The sequence below is a fragment of the Anas acuta genome, chromosome 6 (genome assembly GCF_963932015.1).
Source record: "Anas acuta chromosome 6, bAnaAcu1.1, whole genome shotgun sequence".
NCBI lineage: Eukaryota > Metazoa > Chordata > Aves > Anseriformes > Anatidae > Anas > Anas acuta.
Genome location: NC_088984.1, coordinates 25,699,710 through 25,716,407, shown reverse-complemented (window position 1 = coordinate 25,716,407; position 16,698 = coordinate 25,699,710). Strand labels below are relative to the sequence as shown.

The 16,698-nt window shown below is 46.1% G+C and overlaps 2 protein-coding genes across 19 annotated transcripts in view; one reads left to right on the top strand and one right to left on the bottom strand.

The window, feature by feature from the left end:
• RAPH1 (Ras association (RalGDS/AF-6) and pleckstrin homology domains 1) overlaps positions 1–9,272 on the top strand; it is an 86,672-nt gene extending 77,400 nt beyond the window's left edge. For 5 of the 6 annotated variants that reach the window (XM_068685880.1, XM_068685881.1, XM_068685883.1 and 2 more), the window contains one exon: positions 803–9,272. In XM_068685880.1, the coding sequence (XP_068541981.1) occupies positions 803–2,788 (1,986 nt within the window). In that variant the 3' untranslated portion in view covers positions 2,789–9,272. The remainder of the gene's footprint in view (positions 1–802) is intronic. The other variant, XM_068685885.1, reaches the window with a different exon arrangement.
• Positions 9,273–10,497: 1,225 nt separating this feature from the next.
• ABI2 (abl interactor 2) overlaps positions 10,498–16,698 on the bottom strand; it is a 72,368-nt gene continuing 66,167 nt past the window's right edge. For all 13 annotated transcript variants that reach the window (XM_068685913.1, XM_068685914.1, XM_068685909.1 and 10 more), the window contains one exon: positions 10,498–16,682. In XM_068685913.1, coding sequence (XP_068542014.1) covers positions 16,507–16,682 — 176 coding nt within the window. In that variant the 3' untranslated portion in view covers positions 10,498–16,506. The remainder of the gene's footprint in view (positions 16,683–16,698) is intronic.

Below are 16,698 nucleotides of genomic sequence, written 5' to 3'. Positions count from 1 at the left end.
ATGAAAGCATTGCCTGCTGCTTTCCCATTGCTCCTTCCCTTAGACATTTTTTCCCTGTCTTTCTTTTTCTGAATAACGTAACAGCTGCATGCCTAGCTTTTCTTTTCCAAGCTAACTTGTGTTGAAGGTCTCCAAACATTTCCTTCTGGGGAAACTTTCCTAGGAAACTTTAGTTGTCCCTCTTTTTTGTATTTGGTGTCAGAGCATGTGGAGAAGGACCTCAGAAATACTCCTTTGCAGAGCTTGCTCTTCTGTTTTAGAGCAGGTCAGGATTTCTGCACTGTGCAGCACTAAGCTGTGTTAAGGCCTGCACTGACAACATAAAGGCTTGTCAGACACTCTGGGAGGTCGTGTATGGTTTAACTTCAGTCTTTAAGAGCTGAAGCGATGCCTGCAGTCTCCTGCTCTGCCCAGCGTCTTTTGTTGTGGCCATTGGCACTCTGGGGAGTGTCCTGTTTGGTTCCTGATGCTTGCCCACAGCAGGACCAATGTGTCTCCCTGGGTACAGCTGCCTCCCATAATTTCGGCATAGCTTGCAATAGACCTGGCCCCGGTGATTCTTGGCAGCTCCCCTGCCAGCTTGTGTGGCCAGACTGCACGGTTCAGGCTTGATGTGTGAACAACTGTCTCTTGCTGCATTGTTTTCCTAATACTTCCTGCATGCTGTGATCTGCCACTTAATTTTTAATGACAGGCACATTTAGACCTTGACTTTATAATCTCTTTGTCTCCTTCCCTCCCTCCCTCCCTATCTCTCTCTTTTTCTCCCTTTCCACTTTCACTAAAATTCCCTTCCCCATAGGCCCGAATGGAGCCTGCAGGTCGGCCCTTCATGTCTGTTGCACCTCCTGTGTCCCCGCAGACAAAAGTGGCGACCCCCTATGCAGCCTCACAGCCGTCCCCCCCGCTGCCCCCACCGCCGCCCCCCCCTCCTCCACCCCCACCTCCCCCTCCTCCTCCTCCACCCCCCCTCCCCAGCCAGGCCGCCCCGGCTGCTGCCTCCCCCGCCACCATGTTCGTCAAGTACAGCACCATCACCCGCCTGCAGAACGCAGCCCAGCACGGCGGCCCTTTTGCCAAGGCCCCCGCCGCACCGCAGCCCCCCCCGCCCCCTCCAGCCTCGGGCAAGCCTCAGATCCTGGTGCCCCCCAACGGGGTCATGCCGCCTCCCCCCCCTCCGCCGCCGCCTCCCACTCCGGGCTCAGCCATGGCACAGCTGAAGCCGGCACCTTGCGCCCCGTCTGTGCCGCAGTTCACGCCTCCGCCACCCCCCCCCAAAATCCATCAGGTGCAACCAAATATAAGCCAGGCTGCTGCCGCTGCAGCCGCTGCCACCCCCCCGTTGCCACCCCCTCCTCCCCCCGTGCCTGCGCCCCCACCGCCCCAAGCGCCCCCAAAGCCTCTCATGACAGCTCTCCCTCCGCAGCCCAGCGGGAAGGCAGCGTCACCAGGAGTCACGCATGTCACCCCCCCTGTGCCAGTTCCCTTGCCCCTTGCAATTAAGAAACAGCCGAGTGTCACCTCTTCCCAGGTGCCTCCGCTGCCCCCAGCCCCTCCAGGCCCCACTCCTCCCCCAACGTTCCCAAAGCAGCAGAGTTTCTCTGTGAAGCCGCCTCCGTCCCCTCAGTCCCCAGTGCCGTCAGTGGTGAAGCAGATAGCCAGCCACTTCCCACCTCCTCCCACCCCACCTGCCGCTGAGCCCCAGCCTCTGAAACCCCTGCCGCTGAGCGTGGCTCCCCAGTCACCTCCAGCGGTGAAGGCGAAGCCCAAGTGGCAGCCTGCCTCTGTTCCCTCTCCGGATTTCCCCCCTCCTCCACCAGAGAGCAGCTTAGTGTTTCCTCCTCCACCTCCTTCCCCAGCTACCTCTGCAGGTTCTCCCCCCCCTGACAAATCAGGGTCTCCAGTCAAAAAGACCAGCAAGACATCAAGCCCTGGAGGGAAGAAACCACCTCCAACACCTCAGCGGAACTCCAGCATCAAATCCACCAGCTCCACTGAGTACCATGAGTCCAAGAGACCTTCAGTGGACCGCCTTGTCAGCAAATTTGCACACCCACCAGAGCCGTCAGGGTCTCCTTCAAAGGAGTCGTTGCCTCCTGCAGCCCCTCCAAAGCCTGGAAAGCTCAACCTTTCTGGTGTGAGCTTGCCCATCGTCGTTCCGCATGGAGGGATCCCGGCCAAGGCTCCTGTGCCAGGTGTGTCTGGGAAGGAACCTGTGGTTGAATTCCCTTCACCGCCGTCAGATTCAGACTTTCCACCACCACCACCCGAAATAGATCTTCCCATCCCACCGGTTGAGATCCCATCGGTGTTTTCAGGCAGTACCTCCCCGAAAGTCGCTGTTGTCAATCCCCAGCCTCAGGCGTGGTCAAAACCATCCATTAAAAAAGCCCCACCGCCCACGCGTCCGAAGCGGAACGACAGCACTCGGCTGACACAGGCAGACATCGCAGAGCCACCGGTGACTCCTGGCCCCCAAGTGCCCACCTCACCCAAGTCCAGCCTTAGCGTTCAGCCGGGATTCTTGGCAGACCTCAACCGGACGCTGCAGCGGAAATCCATCACCCGGCACGGCTCCCTCTCCTCTGCACGGATGTCCAGAGCAGAGCCCACAGCCACCATGGACGACATGGCCCTGCCGCCACCCCCACCGGAGCTTCTGGCTGACCAGCAGAAGACGAGCAGCTTCAAGGGCAGTCATATATCTGGCTATGCAACATTACGGAGGGGGCCACCGCCTGCACCTCCCAAAAGGGATCAGAACACCAAGCTGTCGCAGGACTGGTAGTCCCCAGGGGCCGGTGCTCTCTGACTCGAGGGCTGCGCTGTGGTCAGGCAGCCTGTGATGTTGTGCGCTTGGAGAGAATGTGGGGACGTGGACAATAGCCCCGTCAAAAGAGGTGATCTCAAACTGTAGCTAAGAGTAAAGATAAAGACATTACCCTTTCATGGCTAGGCCAAAAAAGTGGGGGGCTTGGGGTTGTCAATATTTTATTGGGGGAGGTGGGTAGAAGAGGCATCAACTTAATCCTTTCGATTTCTTTTACCCTTCGTATGGATTGGACCAAAATCCCTTTTTCTTACTTTTTCTGCATTGAGGGGAAGATAATTTTTGTAGTGTCTGTCCATGTGAGACATGTTTGTGCATGTATTATAAGTGTAGGTATATAATATATTGTGATATATTTCGTCGCAATTATAGAAGATAACCAGAATGTTTTTGTAGAGCCGTATTTATTGTTTCAGTCACTATATTATTGGGAATCAGACTCTGTAACCAGTCAAATCTTACCGTATAAGATGAAGATGTAGAGGGCACTTTAAAGAAAGGAAGAAGAAGGAAAAAGTAGGGAAAAAAAAGCACCACAAACCTTTTGGCAGTTTGTGATGGGTAAATAATGGTGTAAAGTGGAGGTGTTCTGCTAGTAATTGTACATTGGTCATTGATTGAAAAATACAGACTCAACATACCAAAACATTCTGGTCATAATACTACTGAAAATGAGTATGTTCTGACAAAGAAAATAGATTTTATATGTAGTGGGCTGGAGTGAAATATATTTATACTATAAAGAACCTCCCCCTTCCTTCCAAATAGTTTAAAAATATACACTGCTACAAAATAATTCAAAATTACTTGCCCATGAAGTAACTAGGATAAATGTGTATTATTCCAATCCATTATGCATTTTAAGTTTATAATAGGCTCGATCATTTGTTTTTATGGCACAAGATGACCATTTGTGTTAACCCCCTCTGAAAGCTGCCAGGACTCCTGCAATCAGTGCTGACTCACAAGCCTGACCCGTGTGGATCCATCACTTGTGCGTGTCATTCTTTCCCTGAATGAACAGGTAGGTTTCTGTAGAGAGCGCTCTGTTCTCACAGACACACACAGCGTACAGTCTCACATTGTCTGTGCCTGATAAGATGTATTATCTTTACAAAAAACAAGTGTCTGGAAACAGTGTTGTTTGTAATTCATTAGAAACTGTCAGGAAACTTGTCTTTCTAGAAAGAGAGAAGGGAATGGTAGTTTCAGGCTAAGCACAGCTGGAATTCTCTTTTCTTTGACCTGCCAGGGGCTCTGACCAATGCATAAATCTGTTAATTATGAAGTTGCACTTATAGCAGTCAAGGGAGAGGACTGGAAAAAAAATCTTTGAGAGGCAATAACATTTGCTATTAGTTTAATTTAAGGAGCCGTATGAGTAGGCAATAGATTATCATATTTGCTTTTTTTTTTTATTGCTACCGAGTCACAATCACCGTATCAAGTACTAGCGTCCTTCATCTTGTATTTCAGGAGTTTGATTATACAGTCTTACCTACATATTGGACACAATAAGGTATTGTAATTAGGATAAGTGGTCTTGGGTGTTATGCATGTTCATTACAGGGTAGTGGTACACAATCTTTTTAAATTAACTAAAATACTTGGACTGTACCTATGCCATCTGCATTCGTTAACTTCCCTGGTCATTACAGGGATACTGTCAAGGCTCAGATGGCAAAGGATTCTATTGTTTACCTTTATTCCAAAAGCAAATACTATATGCTTTTCTCCCCCAAAAAGTGAATCAAAGGAAGTAGCTTAACCTCACAGTATCTTCAAGTGTGTAAAAACAAGATGGAAACTAATCTCTCATTAGAGTAACTCAGATTGATAAGAAATATTGTGAGTGTCCCCTATTCCTTTTTTTATTTATTTTTTTTAAATCCAAATAATAAAATTAATGTATTTGTGAATAATTTATGAATAGGAAAAAGGTTTTGCCAATTAGAGGGGAAAAATGATACATCTATAACTATATAGTTTTAAATAAGTGCATCATGAAAAGAGAAAAATTAATGGTGCTCTGTTGACCTGTTTCATATAATTTTATAAAATCTATTTCAGCACCTCTGGAAATTGTTTTAATATTTCTGACTAGTTTTTTTGAGCAATAACAATATACCATTGTGTGCATTTTTAAAGCACTGCTATGGAAAGGCACTTTTTTTGTATCTTTCAAATTGTTCACAAAGTTTTGTTTCTACTATTTTTGTGCTTATCAAGTGTCCTTAACAGCATTTGCATTGTTGATTTTAAGCATGCTCAGTATAGCTGGCAAGTAACTTCGCAGGAAGATTAAGCTATACTGCAGTTCATGGGTGCTGTAATTTTCTACGTTGGTCCTCCTGCTGCTTTGTACTGTATGCAGTTCCTGGGGCTCACACCCACCAGTGCAGAAGGTGTGCAAATACAGTTGTAACTCCCAGCCGTTACTGATGATAGGTAAGTGGACAAATCCTCTACTCCCTGATGGGGTGCATCTGGGCTGACACAGCACATGCTCCCAGATGAGAATCAGTCAGGGAATTCTTGCTCCGTTTTCCTTTCCCTACAAGATAGCTAGCTCCACTGGTGGGTGATGGTTGCAGCCCTTTTTCTCCTGTTCACTCAGTGCGGGTACCTCTAGGATTTGCACTTGGCAGAGCAATGTTTTAAGTGCAGTTTTTTCAGAGGCGTTTGAACTTTGTTCTTGTGCCTAGTTTCATTTACCCAGTATCTCCCCCTAGGGCAATGAATTCATGCTTAACAGCTTGCTGGGAGACAGAAGTTTAACTCAAGGTTCGCAGCAAAAAGAGTGAGTGTTGGCAAAGGTTGCAAGATTGCATCCTTAGTAGAACGTACTTCATCAGTCACTAGTGATACAGAAAATGTGAGTGGCTGCAGCTTTGTCTCAGATGTGTGCTGAAATTTGGATACAGAGTGATTCAGACAACCTTGTTGTCTTTTCAGCTTTTTGGATCCTGTCAATGTAACTTGCTTTTCCAGTTTATTTACTGTTTTATGACAGCCAATATGCCTTATTTGCAAGTAAGTTATTTTTTCCCCTTGTGCTCTGGTCTCAGAATTGTACCATTTTAACTTGTAAAATCAGAAAATAAAGGGGCCAAAGCTCACACAAAGCAAGATGCTTCTTGCTGCAAACAGGGGCAGTAATCCTTTTCGCACTACTAAAATGAGTGTGTGAGAGCTGAGCTCTCATACGCTGGACCCACAGATAGCAGATGCTTTTATCCTAAAATACTGAGAGAGTAGAGCTGTAGTTATGTGGCATGATGAAGTGTGTATACCCTTTGTCACTTAATGTGTATGTCAGGGAAAGCCCTGCTCCTGCAGGAGGAGCTGAGAGCTGACAGCTGCATTCTTTGTTCTTCGTTTCCTCTCTGCCAAGCAGCTGTAGCATCCACCTTTGCAGGTAGCAGGGATCTGTTCAGCCAGCAGAGAGGGGAGGTTCTCTGCACATGCAGCACAGCTGTAGAAAGCAGGAACCTGGGCTTCTCAGGCACTCCAGTTTAATTCAGCTCTTGTGGAATTGCTTTGGAAAGAAAAACTAGGCCCTCATAACAGCACTAATCATAGAGGGAAAATGTTAGTAACAAGAAAAGCTTTTGAGCACGTCATTCTGAAGAAATCATTGGTTGAGGTAGACATGCTGGTGGTTCTGTTTTGTCTTTCAAAATCTGTGTTTGGGGGAGGAGGTTAGGCACATGTCTCACAGTAAAGAAATAAATTAAAAAAAAAAAAAACAAACAGTTATTGTACATGGAAGAGGAAAGCTCCTGCTTCCCCTGTGCAGTGGCTTCCTCCTGCAGCAAAGCACTGCTTTCTCTAACTTAGTGCATGACCTCAAAGCCAAAGAGCTCCTCTCCTGAACTTACTGTGTGATTTCCTGTAGGGCAGCATGGAGTGATTGACAGACACATCAGGGAAACAGTCAAGGTACCTGAATCACTTTGGTTTCAGGGCTGATGGGAGAGGGAGCAATATTTTAACAAGTGCATTTTACAATTCACTGTTGTGGAGTTACACATTTAGAGTTTTTTTTGTTGTTGCTGTTTTTTTCTAATTCCTTTGCTCTGTGCTCTTAAGCAACCAGGTAGCACAAATCAGCTCAGAGAAAGCGTGGCCAGTTTTGCTCTGGGTTAAAATTTTTTTCCACAGTTAAAGGAACCAAAAGTGCCGTTTCAACAACAGAAGGGCAAAAGAGAGAAATTTTCTGCTTATTACAGAAAACCACATAGAACTAAATTGTTATACTTCAATGGTGCCGTTACAGGTAAAATAATTTCTTATTCAAAGTAAGATAGTAAGTAAGTGGGTCTTATTACAAGTATTATGTCTAATACAGAGTCATGTTACAAGCAGTTGCATCTCCTTGATTAACTGGGGCATTGTATGGCTCACTGGCTTTAACTATTGCTGGGGAACACTTACTGTGTTAGAGAATTAGATTTACCATTTGAAAATCTTGTTAACGTAGAGCCGAGTTCTTCTTAGAGCTGTATTGGCATTTCCGTTGGATTTGTCACACAGAATTTCCAAGACTTGATGCTCTTCCTGGTTTTTATCATTTCTTTTAACGTAGCAGCAGAAGTTTATAAAGGGATTTTCTGTTTGGTATATGCGTACGTGACTTCCACCTTGTCAGCATAGATGCTTTTCTGCAGTTTTGCCTCAGACCAAACACAAAAGCAATATAAACTCCTGACAGAAGGTAGTGATGGTGCAGCCAGAACGTGTGAGGGCTGTTTGCTTGTTTGTTTGTTGAGGGTTTTTTGGTTGTTTTGTGGGTGGTGGTTTTTTTTTTGGCCTTTCTTTTATTAAGGTTTAGATTTTGTACTTGTTCAAACAGTGCTCCTAATTTGGGGGGTGAGGGGACTCTTACCTGTGTTGGAGAGGAGCTTCCCCAAGCCCCATTTTCTGGCTTCTGGTGTTTAGCTTTGCAGACCCTTGGTTACTCGGGACAGGCTCCAAACCAGAGAGTATTTAATACTACAGGTTTTCCATAGATGTTTCTGTAATATGCTGGTTAATTTAAAAGTTTGTTTGGAAATATACATTGCTCTGAAATTGAATAATTTTCCTTTCTGAATTATTTATCTCCTTCAATTTTATATATATATATATATATATAAATAAATAAAATACATATATGAGTGACAAAAACAGCATTATATTGCAGGGGTTACCACTCACTAATACTGTGATACTGTGAGTCACAGGCTTTGTCTAGTTTTGAAAAGTTTAAGACACTAAATTGCAAATGAGGTGACAACACATGCCTAGTTGTCGTAAGTAAAGTTAATTGCCACTAACATAGGAAAAGTAGTTATTTGGGCTGGTGGCTATTTGGTGCTCCGAGGCACTGAGTAGGGAAAGGATTCAGTGAGCTCTCTTTTCAGGAGAATTGTACATCCTTGGTGAGGTGAACTAGAGAAGAATTTGGAGGAACAGGAACTGGTGCTATATGTATGCACAGTCCCCCACAGCAGGGATTTTGTGAGGGGAATGTGTGAGAAGGAACTTGAGGAAGAGATTTTGGAAACCCCCTTATTTAACGCTTAAAGGCAACTCATCTGTGAGGACACTTAGGAATGGAACCAACTGTTCCCTACAGTGGAAAATGGTTTCCTCTCACCTTTCCTAAGATGCCAAAGATGCATTCAGAGCTAAATTTCAGGTACACAGATGTTCTTGCACCAGCTGGTCCTGGAGCCAAGTGGACAGGGGCTGCAGCTGCTGTTTGGTAAGGGAGCAGGGCTGCTGCTGCCAGCTCTTGTGCATCTCTTGCCTTTGGTAACTGTGGGTACAGATCTGCAAGGAGTGGGGGCAAAGGGCAGTTTAGCGAGGGAACCTGTGCCCAGAGGCTCCCTCACTGCTGATTTGGTGCAGCACTATAAAGCTTGTACTTAAAAAAAGGAAAATTAAATTATTTCACAAGTTGTAACTGAAATCTTAGTTCTCCTTCTAGTGGACTGCCGTGGACCAGAAATTAACTGGAGTAGCAGTTTGTTTTATGGCTTACACTAATTGTTAGCGGCCACTGGTGATATCCTGTATAATACTGGGGATGCAAATGTAAGAAAAAAGTGTCATTGCAATGATGATTTTTCTGTACAGCAAACTTGTGCTGAGTGCTATAAATACATTCATGTTTACTGCTTTAAAAAGAAAATTGCACATTTTATCTTTCAGTGGGATTGCCTCCCCTCTTCCCTTTCCAAAAAGAAAAATCAAAGCTCTTTTAGACTGATAGCTTCATGTTGGGGGGAGCTTTGCCATAATATAAATATATATAAATATATGTATAAATATACTTTTTTAAGCATGAGAGAGGACAAAAGAAATACTACATTATAGAGTACCCAATATAGATCATTATACAATGGAATATGCACAATTCAATAAAGATGTAGTTAAATTTAATAATTTGTTTTAATCCTCTGTCTTGCCCTTTTTCTGTTTCAGTTCAGAGCCCACATTGTGTTCTAAGGGCACCAGTGGTTCCCCTTTAGAGATCAGATATCTGACAGCCTACAGGTTACAGTTTCTGTGCTCACACTTGATAAAATTGCTATTTATTGTTCCTTTACACAGTTCTTTCCAGTGGGTCAGACCTGGCTGTACCAGTAACAAGGTGCACAGCAGCTACAGGTCTAAAGAGGACCCAAAGTGAAGGCTCACCTTTTCCATCTGCGTGCTTCCCCAGACGTGCAGGGTCCTGGCATTACTCTGTACATCTCTGCTCACCCAAGAACAGCTGATGGCTGGTAAGTGCTGGTGCAGCCCCTCTCTGGGGTCCACTGTAGGGAATTCAGCTCTGTTCATCTCTCCCTCAGGGCCGCCCATAGGCTAGCCATGCAGCAGTCATGAGCTATTACTGCAGGGATTTGAAAGTCAGGATTATAGGAACTCCGACTGGAATTCCTGCTTGTGTGGGGCAGTCATTCTTAGAGGCACAGAGGTACTTGGACTTGCATGTAATTGAGCTAGTCTCTGCCTTGAGCCAGGAGATGGAACACCATCCTTGGGAAGCAGCAGCTGCAGTGCATGCTCTCACCTACTGGAGAGGGAATGCAGCTCAGTGAAAGGAATTCACAAGCAGCACAGCTGTGCGTATACCACAAGGAGTTCGGAGCTGGACAGGACACAGCACATAGAGCAAGTGTCACGGCCCCAGGGCAGACATGTCACTGCTGAAAGAAGAGCAGCTCTTGTGTTCCTGCAGGCCCAGAGGAAGGGACTTCTGCCTAAACACTGGTAGTGCAGAATGTTACTTGGGAAAAGCAAGGGAGAGCAGCTCTCCAGCCAGCTCAGACGAAGCCGAGCCTACAGCTGGTACAACAGGATGGCAGCTGAGAGCTGTGAACATGGCATGGGTGCCCTGTGCTGGAAGAAGAGCTGGCTACCCAGTAGTGGTAACTGCAGGAAAGGCAGTCATACAGAAGTAGAGAGAGCAGCCGCTGAAGGCAGCGGGCTGGACGCAAGTCATCATACCTGTGCTGACCTCAGGAAGGGCTGACCTCAGAGCTCCTCTGGAACAGGGCTGCATACACAAGCTACTTATCCCAGCCTCGACATGTTGAAAAGTCTGTAGCAAAAGACAAGGAATGTGACGCAGCAGTGGCACACTCACAGAACACAAGGTGACAGAACACATGGTGTGTGCTTTGTTCTTTTTATTTAGGGCTCGTAACAAGAGGGTTTAGTACACAGCAACAGTTAATTCCAAGTACAATTAAAAAAATTTAAAAATTGGGTTTTGCACTCACTTGGAAGGTGGTTCAAATGGCACACACAATAAAATGTTACTGGCGGCACACAGCTCCCCAGAGTCCTGCAGGCTTGATCATTTACAGTGGGCTCTGCACTCATCCACTGCATCAGCAGTGCCAAAATCAAAAGCACAGGGTGCTTCTCCTCTGACTGCAAACCAACGGTGTGTGTGGGGGTTCTGCTTTCAGAAAAAAAGTACATGGACAAAAGATCCATGTTAGACACTAACATTTCCAGAGAATTCATAGAAACTACTTGTCCATGCAAGTTGCAAAAGACACTTTTTCAAATGTGAAAAGAAGCACTTGGGCTTTACAGAAAAAAAAAAAATCTAGACATCAGCACTTTAGCAAGGCGCTGTAATGGAAATGAATTTGTACAAAGCTCTTCCTCATTAGTAGATGGTGGTAGGATTTGTCTGAGGTTTTAAGAGAAATAGGAACAACTACACTGCACGTATTTCAGCAGTCACCACACAGGTATTCAGCAGGATGCTGGGCCTAGGCTTACCTCTGGCCAACAGGCTGCTGACTTTACCTTTTTGTAACTCATCTTGGAATAAGCAAAGGTATTAATAAAACGGGTATGTTCAGAGTACCAAAGAAAAAAAGTTCCTGCATTCACAGGAGGGTGCACAAAACACATTGGTTCTTTTCTTTGAATGAAAGCAGCAGAACACCGTGGTCTGTGAATTATTACTTGTAACAGCAGTTGGCAAACCTTGGCCGCATCAAGCATTCAACAACCTTCCCACAGAAAGGAGACGAAGGTCCCGCTACTCTTGTACTTTCAAAAAAAAAATATTGAAAGGACTCTTGCTCCATCGTGACTTCAGCTACTGAAAAGAAAAATTGTTCCCCTCTTGCACTGTTCTGACCTCTGTGTAATACCATTTTAGCCACAAACTATGGCTGTGCCTAATACTGAGTGATGCCAAAGGGTGAGGAAGGTGGAAAATATATCCGTAAACACAGTAAATTCTTCAACATGGGTCCCTATAAGCTATAAACCATCATCTACCTGCTCATACTGTTTTACAACACTGCCTTTTCTCAAGATTAAATATTTGCCTTAGTGACCACAACAGTTCTGCACATTTCCCACTGCCACTATTGCCAGCAAAGGCTTGTCTGACTAAATACTCTGTATGGGTTTTGCAAAATTTACTGAAATGCTGCAGTCCTCAGTCAGTGACTACACTCAATGCTAATAAACCCAGCAGAAGCCACAGCACCAGTCCCCAACAGCCTCCTCTAGCAGCTTCAAACAAGTTGCCCTGTAAATGCCACCAGATTATTAACCAAAGAAAAGTCCTGTCCTTTCCACATGAAAATGTAAAACTTTTGCATTTGATCTATGCCTAACGGCCAGAGACATAATTAAAAGTGAGCTTATTCCTCGTGAAGAGAGGCACATCTACAGCGTTCACTGGGAACTGCTGGAAGCTGCTGAGCAGAGCACCGCAGCAACTTGCCACCCTCTGACACAGGTAGGAGACACCCCAGAAGCACAATAGGCTGCACCAGTGCATGACCAGTCAGCAACTCACAGGTACGCAGCAGGTGGGCAGCACACCCTCTGTCCAAAAAGGAGCATCAGTCCTGTCGCTGCTTCCCTTCCCAAAGGCAGCTGAAATGCCCAAGGTAAAAGTGCTGCTTGGCAGACGCTGCATTGCTGCCATCGTACCCTTTGGTTCTTGGCTGTCACGAAGAGCGCTGAAGAACCACGCAGAGCAGGGGACCAAGCATTCTGCTCATTTGCAAACACGGCGCTGGGTCTGCTGAGACAGGCATGCTGGCATAAGCAGAAGACAGGCACATCCTCTTACTCCAGAAAGCAATGCACAGCGAGAGCCCTCAAACAGCAAAGAAAAAGTTCTCAGGAGGCATGAAAGGAGAACAACCTGTTCTAGCAAGGGCTAGCTGGTTCTCAGCCTTCCTGCCACCCCGGTAAAACACCCAGCCAGAGACCAGAGGGATGGTGGGGGAGCTGTGGTGCACACCAGCAGCAATTTCCACCCACTTCCAGGAAACCTCAACTCAAGTTCCTGCTATCTCTTACAAGACAAGGGCCATGATCCACCCCTTGCCCTCCAGTGAGAGCAGCAGCTTGTCAATGTCCGTGTCTGCGCAGCTCTCACAGGTCAGGCTAGCAAGTCCCCCGGCACTGCCTCTGCCCTCTAGTGCCTGCTCCAGCTACTGGGCATAGAGGTGCGGTCAGGATGCAGAGGCATAAAACGGCCAGCTTGGTTTTCTTGCCACTCTCAACCAGCTGCTGCAACAGCCAGTGAGGGGAACAAAGAAAAGCAATCTGAAGGAAAAAAAAAAACACACACACGCAAAAAACAACAACATGAGACACATGCAACCCCAGCCACTCAGGAACAAAGGCATGAAAATAACCTGCACCCACACTAGCTGGGGACAGTCTATGACCGCCTTTCACCCAGGCATGTGGCAGAAGGAGAGCTGTAGTTAATAGCTTTGTCCCAAGGGGGCCAAGAGCAAGGAAGAACTCTGCTACAGCAAACCAAAGCAAAATCCACAGCTACAGATTCCCATGCACAATGAAAACATCTGGCTGGGCTAACACAGCTCTCATGAAGGGAGAAACGTTCATTTTGGCCATACAGCACTCTTTGGCCTATCCTGGAGTGTCTCCTTCCCCTACCTCTCATGCACACCTGCTGCTCTGATCAACAGCTTGTGATGCTGAACACCTCCTACTATGGCAGCAGAACTCAGTGAAGAGAAGTTGTGCATCCATGTGAAATACTGAGGGTTTTTTCCACACTTCTCCCCTACCCCCCTTTTAGGAGCATATGTAAATAAGGAGGTATGGTTTGAAGGTTTTGGAGAAGACATACAAGGGACAAAACTGGAAACACAACCCTCACTGACTTCACTAGCATGCATGTAACATTAATACACAAAGCCTGTTTACCTTGGCCTGGTCTATGACCATAACATCACATCATCCCCAAACAAGCCACAGAATTAAAATCTATACAAAATAAAAAGTATGCATAAAACTCAACACATTTATTTGCATTAGTACTGCATAATAAAGCTTAAAACCAGCAGGAGGTGACCCCAAAATTCCATCCAGAGCAGCTCTTACTGGACAAACAATACCACATGCTATCTGCAGAAACCCAACTAACCTTTGGCCCATCAAGCCAAACCAGCCTTTGAAGGAGCTTGGCACATCTTCAAGGTTTTTCAGCCTCATCTTCTGTCCTGAGCTCTGACATGCATTCAGTACTTTCCAGAGTACACACTGCTCCACTCTGGTAGCTCTCAACACAGAAAACTCACAAGATATACAACCAGCTGAATGAAAATTAAGGATATGGGTGTGTATCATACACTATGGAAGTACACACTATCACCACCCATCAGTCAGAAGTATTCAAGCGCATGCTCTTACACATACTGAGTTAAAGACATGATAGCACTAATGCATGACCTCCCAGCTGGAATATGGGTGTGCAAGGAGAGAGCATTCACTCTCCTGTACTAATGTTTTAAGCTGCCAAACTCAATACGTTTGTGCACTGTGTGCTCAGTCTTCACCAAAAACAAACCAGAAACAAAACAGAAGGCAGGAAAGCTCCAATAGTCCTGGAAAACGCAATTCTTTGGTGCATAGGGGGTGGCTGTGTAATACTGCAGTGCAATCCCCCTGATCTCTAGCCATGCAAGCACCACTGCCCTATGCAGAAGCTGTAGGCCTGCCCTGTGGCAGTGGAAAAAGACATTCCAGGTACTGGACAACCAGTGTTTCTAGGTATACTCCCACAGAAATGGGCTAAGGGAACTGACGTTGGCTGCTTCTGCTACTCTTGCTGCAAGACAGAAGGAAGGTAGAAGGGTATCTGTTCTGGCTAACGTTTATTCCAAATACTAATGCTGCCAGCTTCTAGAAAGAAGACAACAGCGTCTTGGCTACACAGCTGCAGACTAAGCATGGGAGAAAGTAACTTCCATCTTTGCACTGGTTGCTTCAGAACTGTACCTCTTGCAGGCTTCCACCAAACTAGTTCCTTTTACACACTGTTACAGGAGTTAATGCCCTCTTCTGCAAGCTCACCGCAGGTACCAATAAAACTTACCGGTATCCCCCACACACCTCACCTGTTTGTTTCCTCTTTCTTCGCCCTTGAGCAGCTCTGGCTCCTTCACACTCAAGTTTGGATGAAACCTGCACCTCCATCCTGATACTGCACTGGCTACCAAGCAAGGGGATTGTGTCAAGTCCCCCTGCCAATATTATCACAGACTCACCCTTGGCACTGCTCTCCGCACTGCTGTTATGCACAGGCCTCAGAAGAAAGCTGCAGTGTTACCTTGCCTTTGACAAGCTACTGCTGGTACCAGCTGGAACTTGGTCAGGCGACAGTCAAAAGTTGTTCAGGAAGATGCCCTGGCCCAGGAGGCTCTCACAACGCAGGGGTCATTTGTGGGCCAACAGGACTTCAACTGGAGGTTTAATTGGTTCATTCTGTTAGTGCATCACATTCACCCAAAGACAGTGTTTAGTCCTTCCTGAGGGCAGACTAATACAGCCATCATTGTACACTGATCTGCAAAGCAGAACACTGAGCAGCATTTTAACTGAAACTTAAAAAGCAAACTATTAACCCAGGGGCCTTCACTTGGTATTACTCCACCCTAGATCCACCAGTACAGCTCTAAAAATCTATTTCTTCAAAATAAGCAATGGAAAGGACTGGGAAGAGAGCTAGGACTACTACTAGTTACTGCTTGGATTTCCATGGGAAACCAGTACACACAACAGCCCTTTTTACTTCCATTGAAGAGATTTTGGCAACAGACATGAAGACGACAATTGCCGTTTGTCCTGCCTCTGCACAGGGCTCTCACAGTACATATGCAAATCTAGTCATCAAGTACAAAAAGCCAATTTACAATACCTGATTGGATTTTCAAGATTATATTGTGCATAAGACTAAAGTTGGGGGTAAGTTTCTCTAGTGCAAGCACGCGTGAGTAGATCTGAACCTTAGAGATCACAGCCCCTAGAGTTTATCCTCAGACCCCAGGAGGACCTGTAAACTTCGTTTCACCTTCACCATCAATGGCATCTGTGAGTTCCGTTTAACCCAGCAGCACCCGTGGCAGGTAGCTCGGTGCAGAGCAGCACATTTACATCAGTGCATAACAAAAACCAAACCTGTTGCAATCGAAAGATGAGGCAATGTGGGTGAGGGTCCTCTGGGCTGCAGCCATCCTAATTGTCTAAACTAAAAGGTGAGTGATTCAAAGCCAGCTCTGTGTGCCCTGTGTCAGCCTACATGTGCAGAGCAGCTGCAGAAGTGTTTATGCTAAGATGTAACCACCTGTAAGGAAGTCAGATGCGCGAACGGCTTTGTGTACAAATCCCAGTGTTCCCTAGCACACGAGCGTTCTTCCAGCTGCACAGGAGTGTAGTGTAGAAACAGGAGGGACGTCCACTGGCCAGCAACCCTTCACCACACGCATCCCAGGACATCCCAAGTGCCAGGCACTGCTGCCAAAAGTAGTACCATGAGGGCGCACAGGATTCCCGAGACAGATCCCGGAGCCTGTCAGAAGTCAGAATTTAACTGAAGGGTCAGCTGCTCAAGGAGTTTGTTACATCTGAATGGGTCAGCTTAATTCACCATCAGATGGCTCAGGATAGCCTCTCTGCTGGCAGCCGGAAGAGCCATTTGTTCAAACAACTCAAATCACTATTGTTTTATAATGAGGGAAAAAAAAAAAAAAAAAAAAAAGAGTGGTTGTTACAATTATCCTTCATTCAGCTATTCTGGATGGGGCCCCAGAGGCTGGTGGAAATCCGGGAAGCCCTGACAGCTCCTGCAACAGGAGATGCAGAGCTCTGTCCTCGAGTCTTCACTCTGAGTAATGCATGATGGACTCTACATAGTTCCCTGGGAAGAGCCCCGTCACTCCATTCATGACCCCTTCGTACCAACCATCATCATTCTTCTTGATGACATATATGATGGCACCTTCCTGAAATGACAGCTCATCTTCTTTGTCCTTCGTGTAGTCATAGATGGCCACCACTAAAGAACAGAGAAT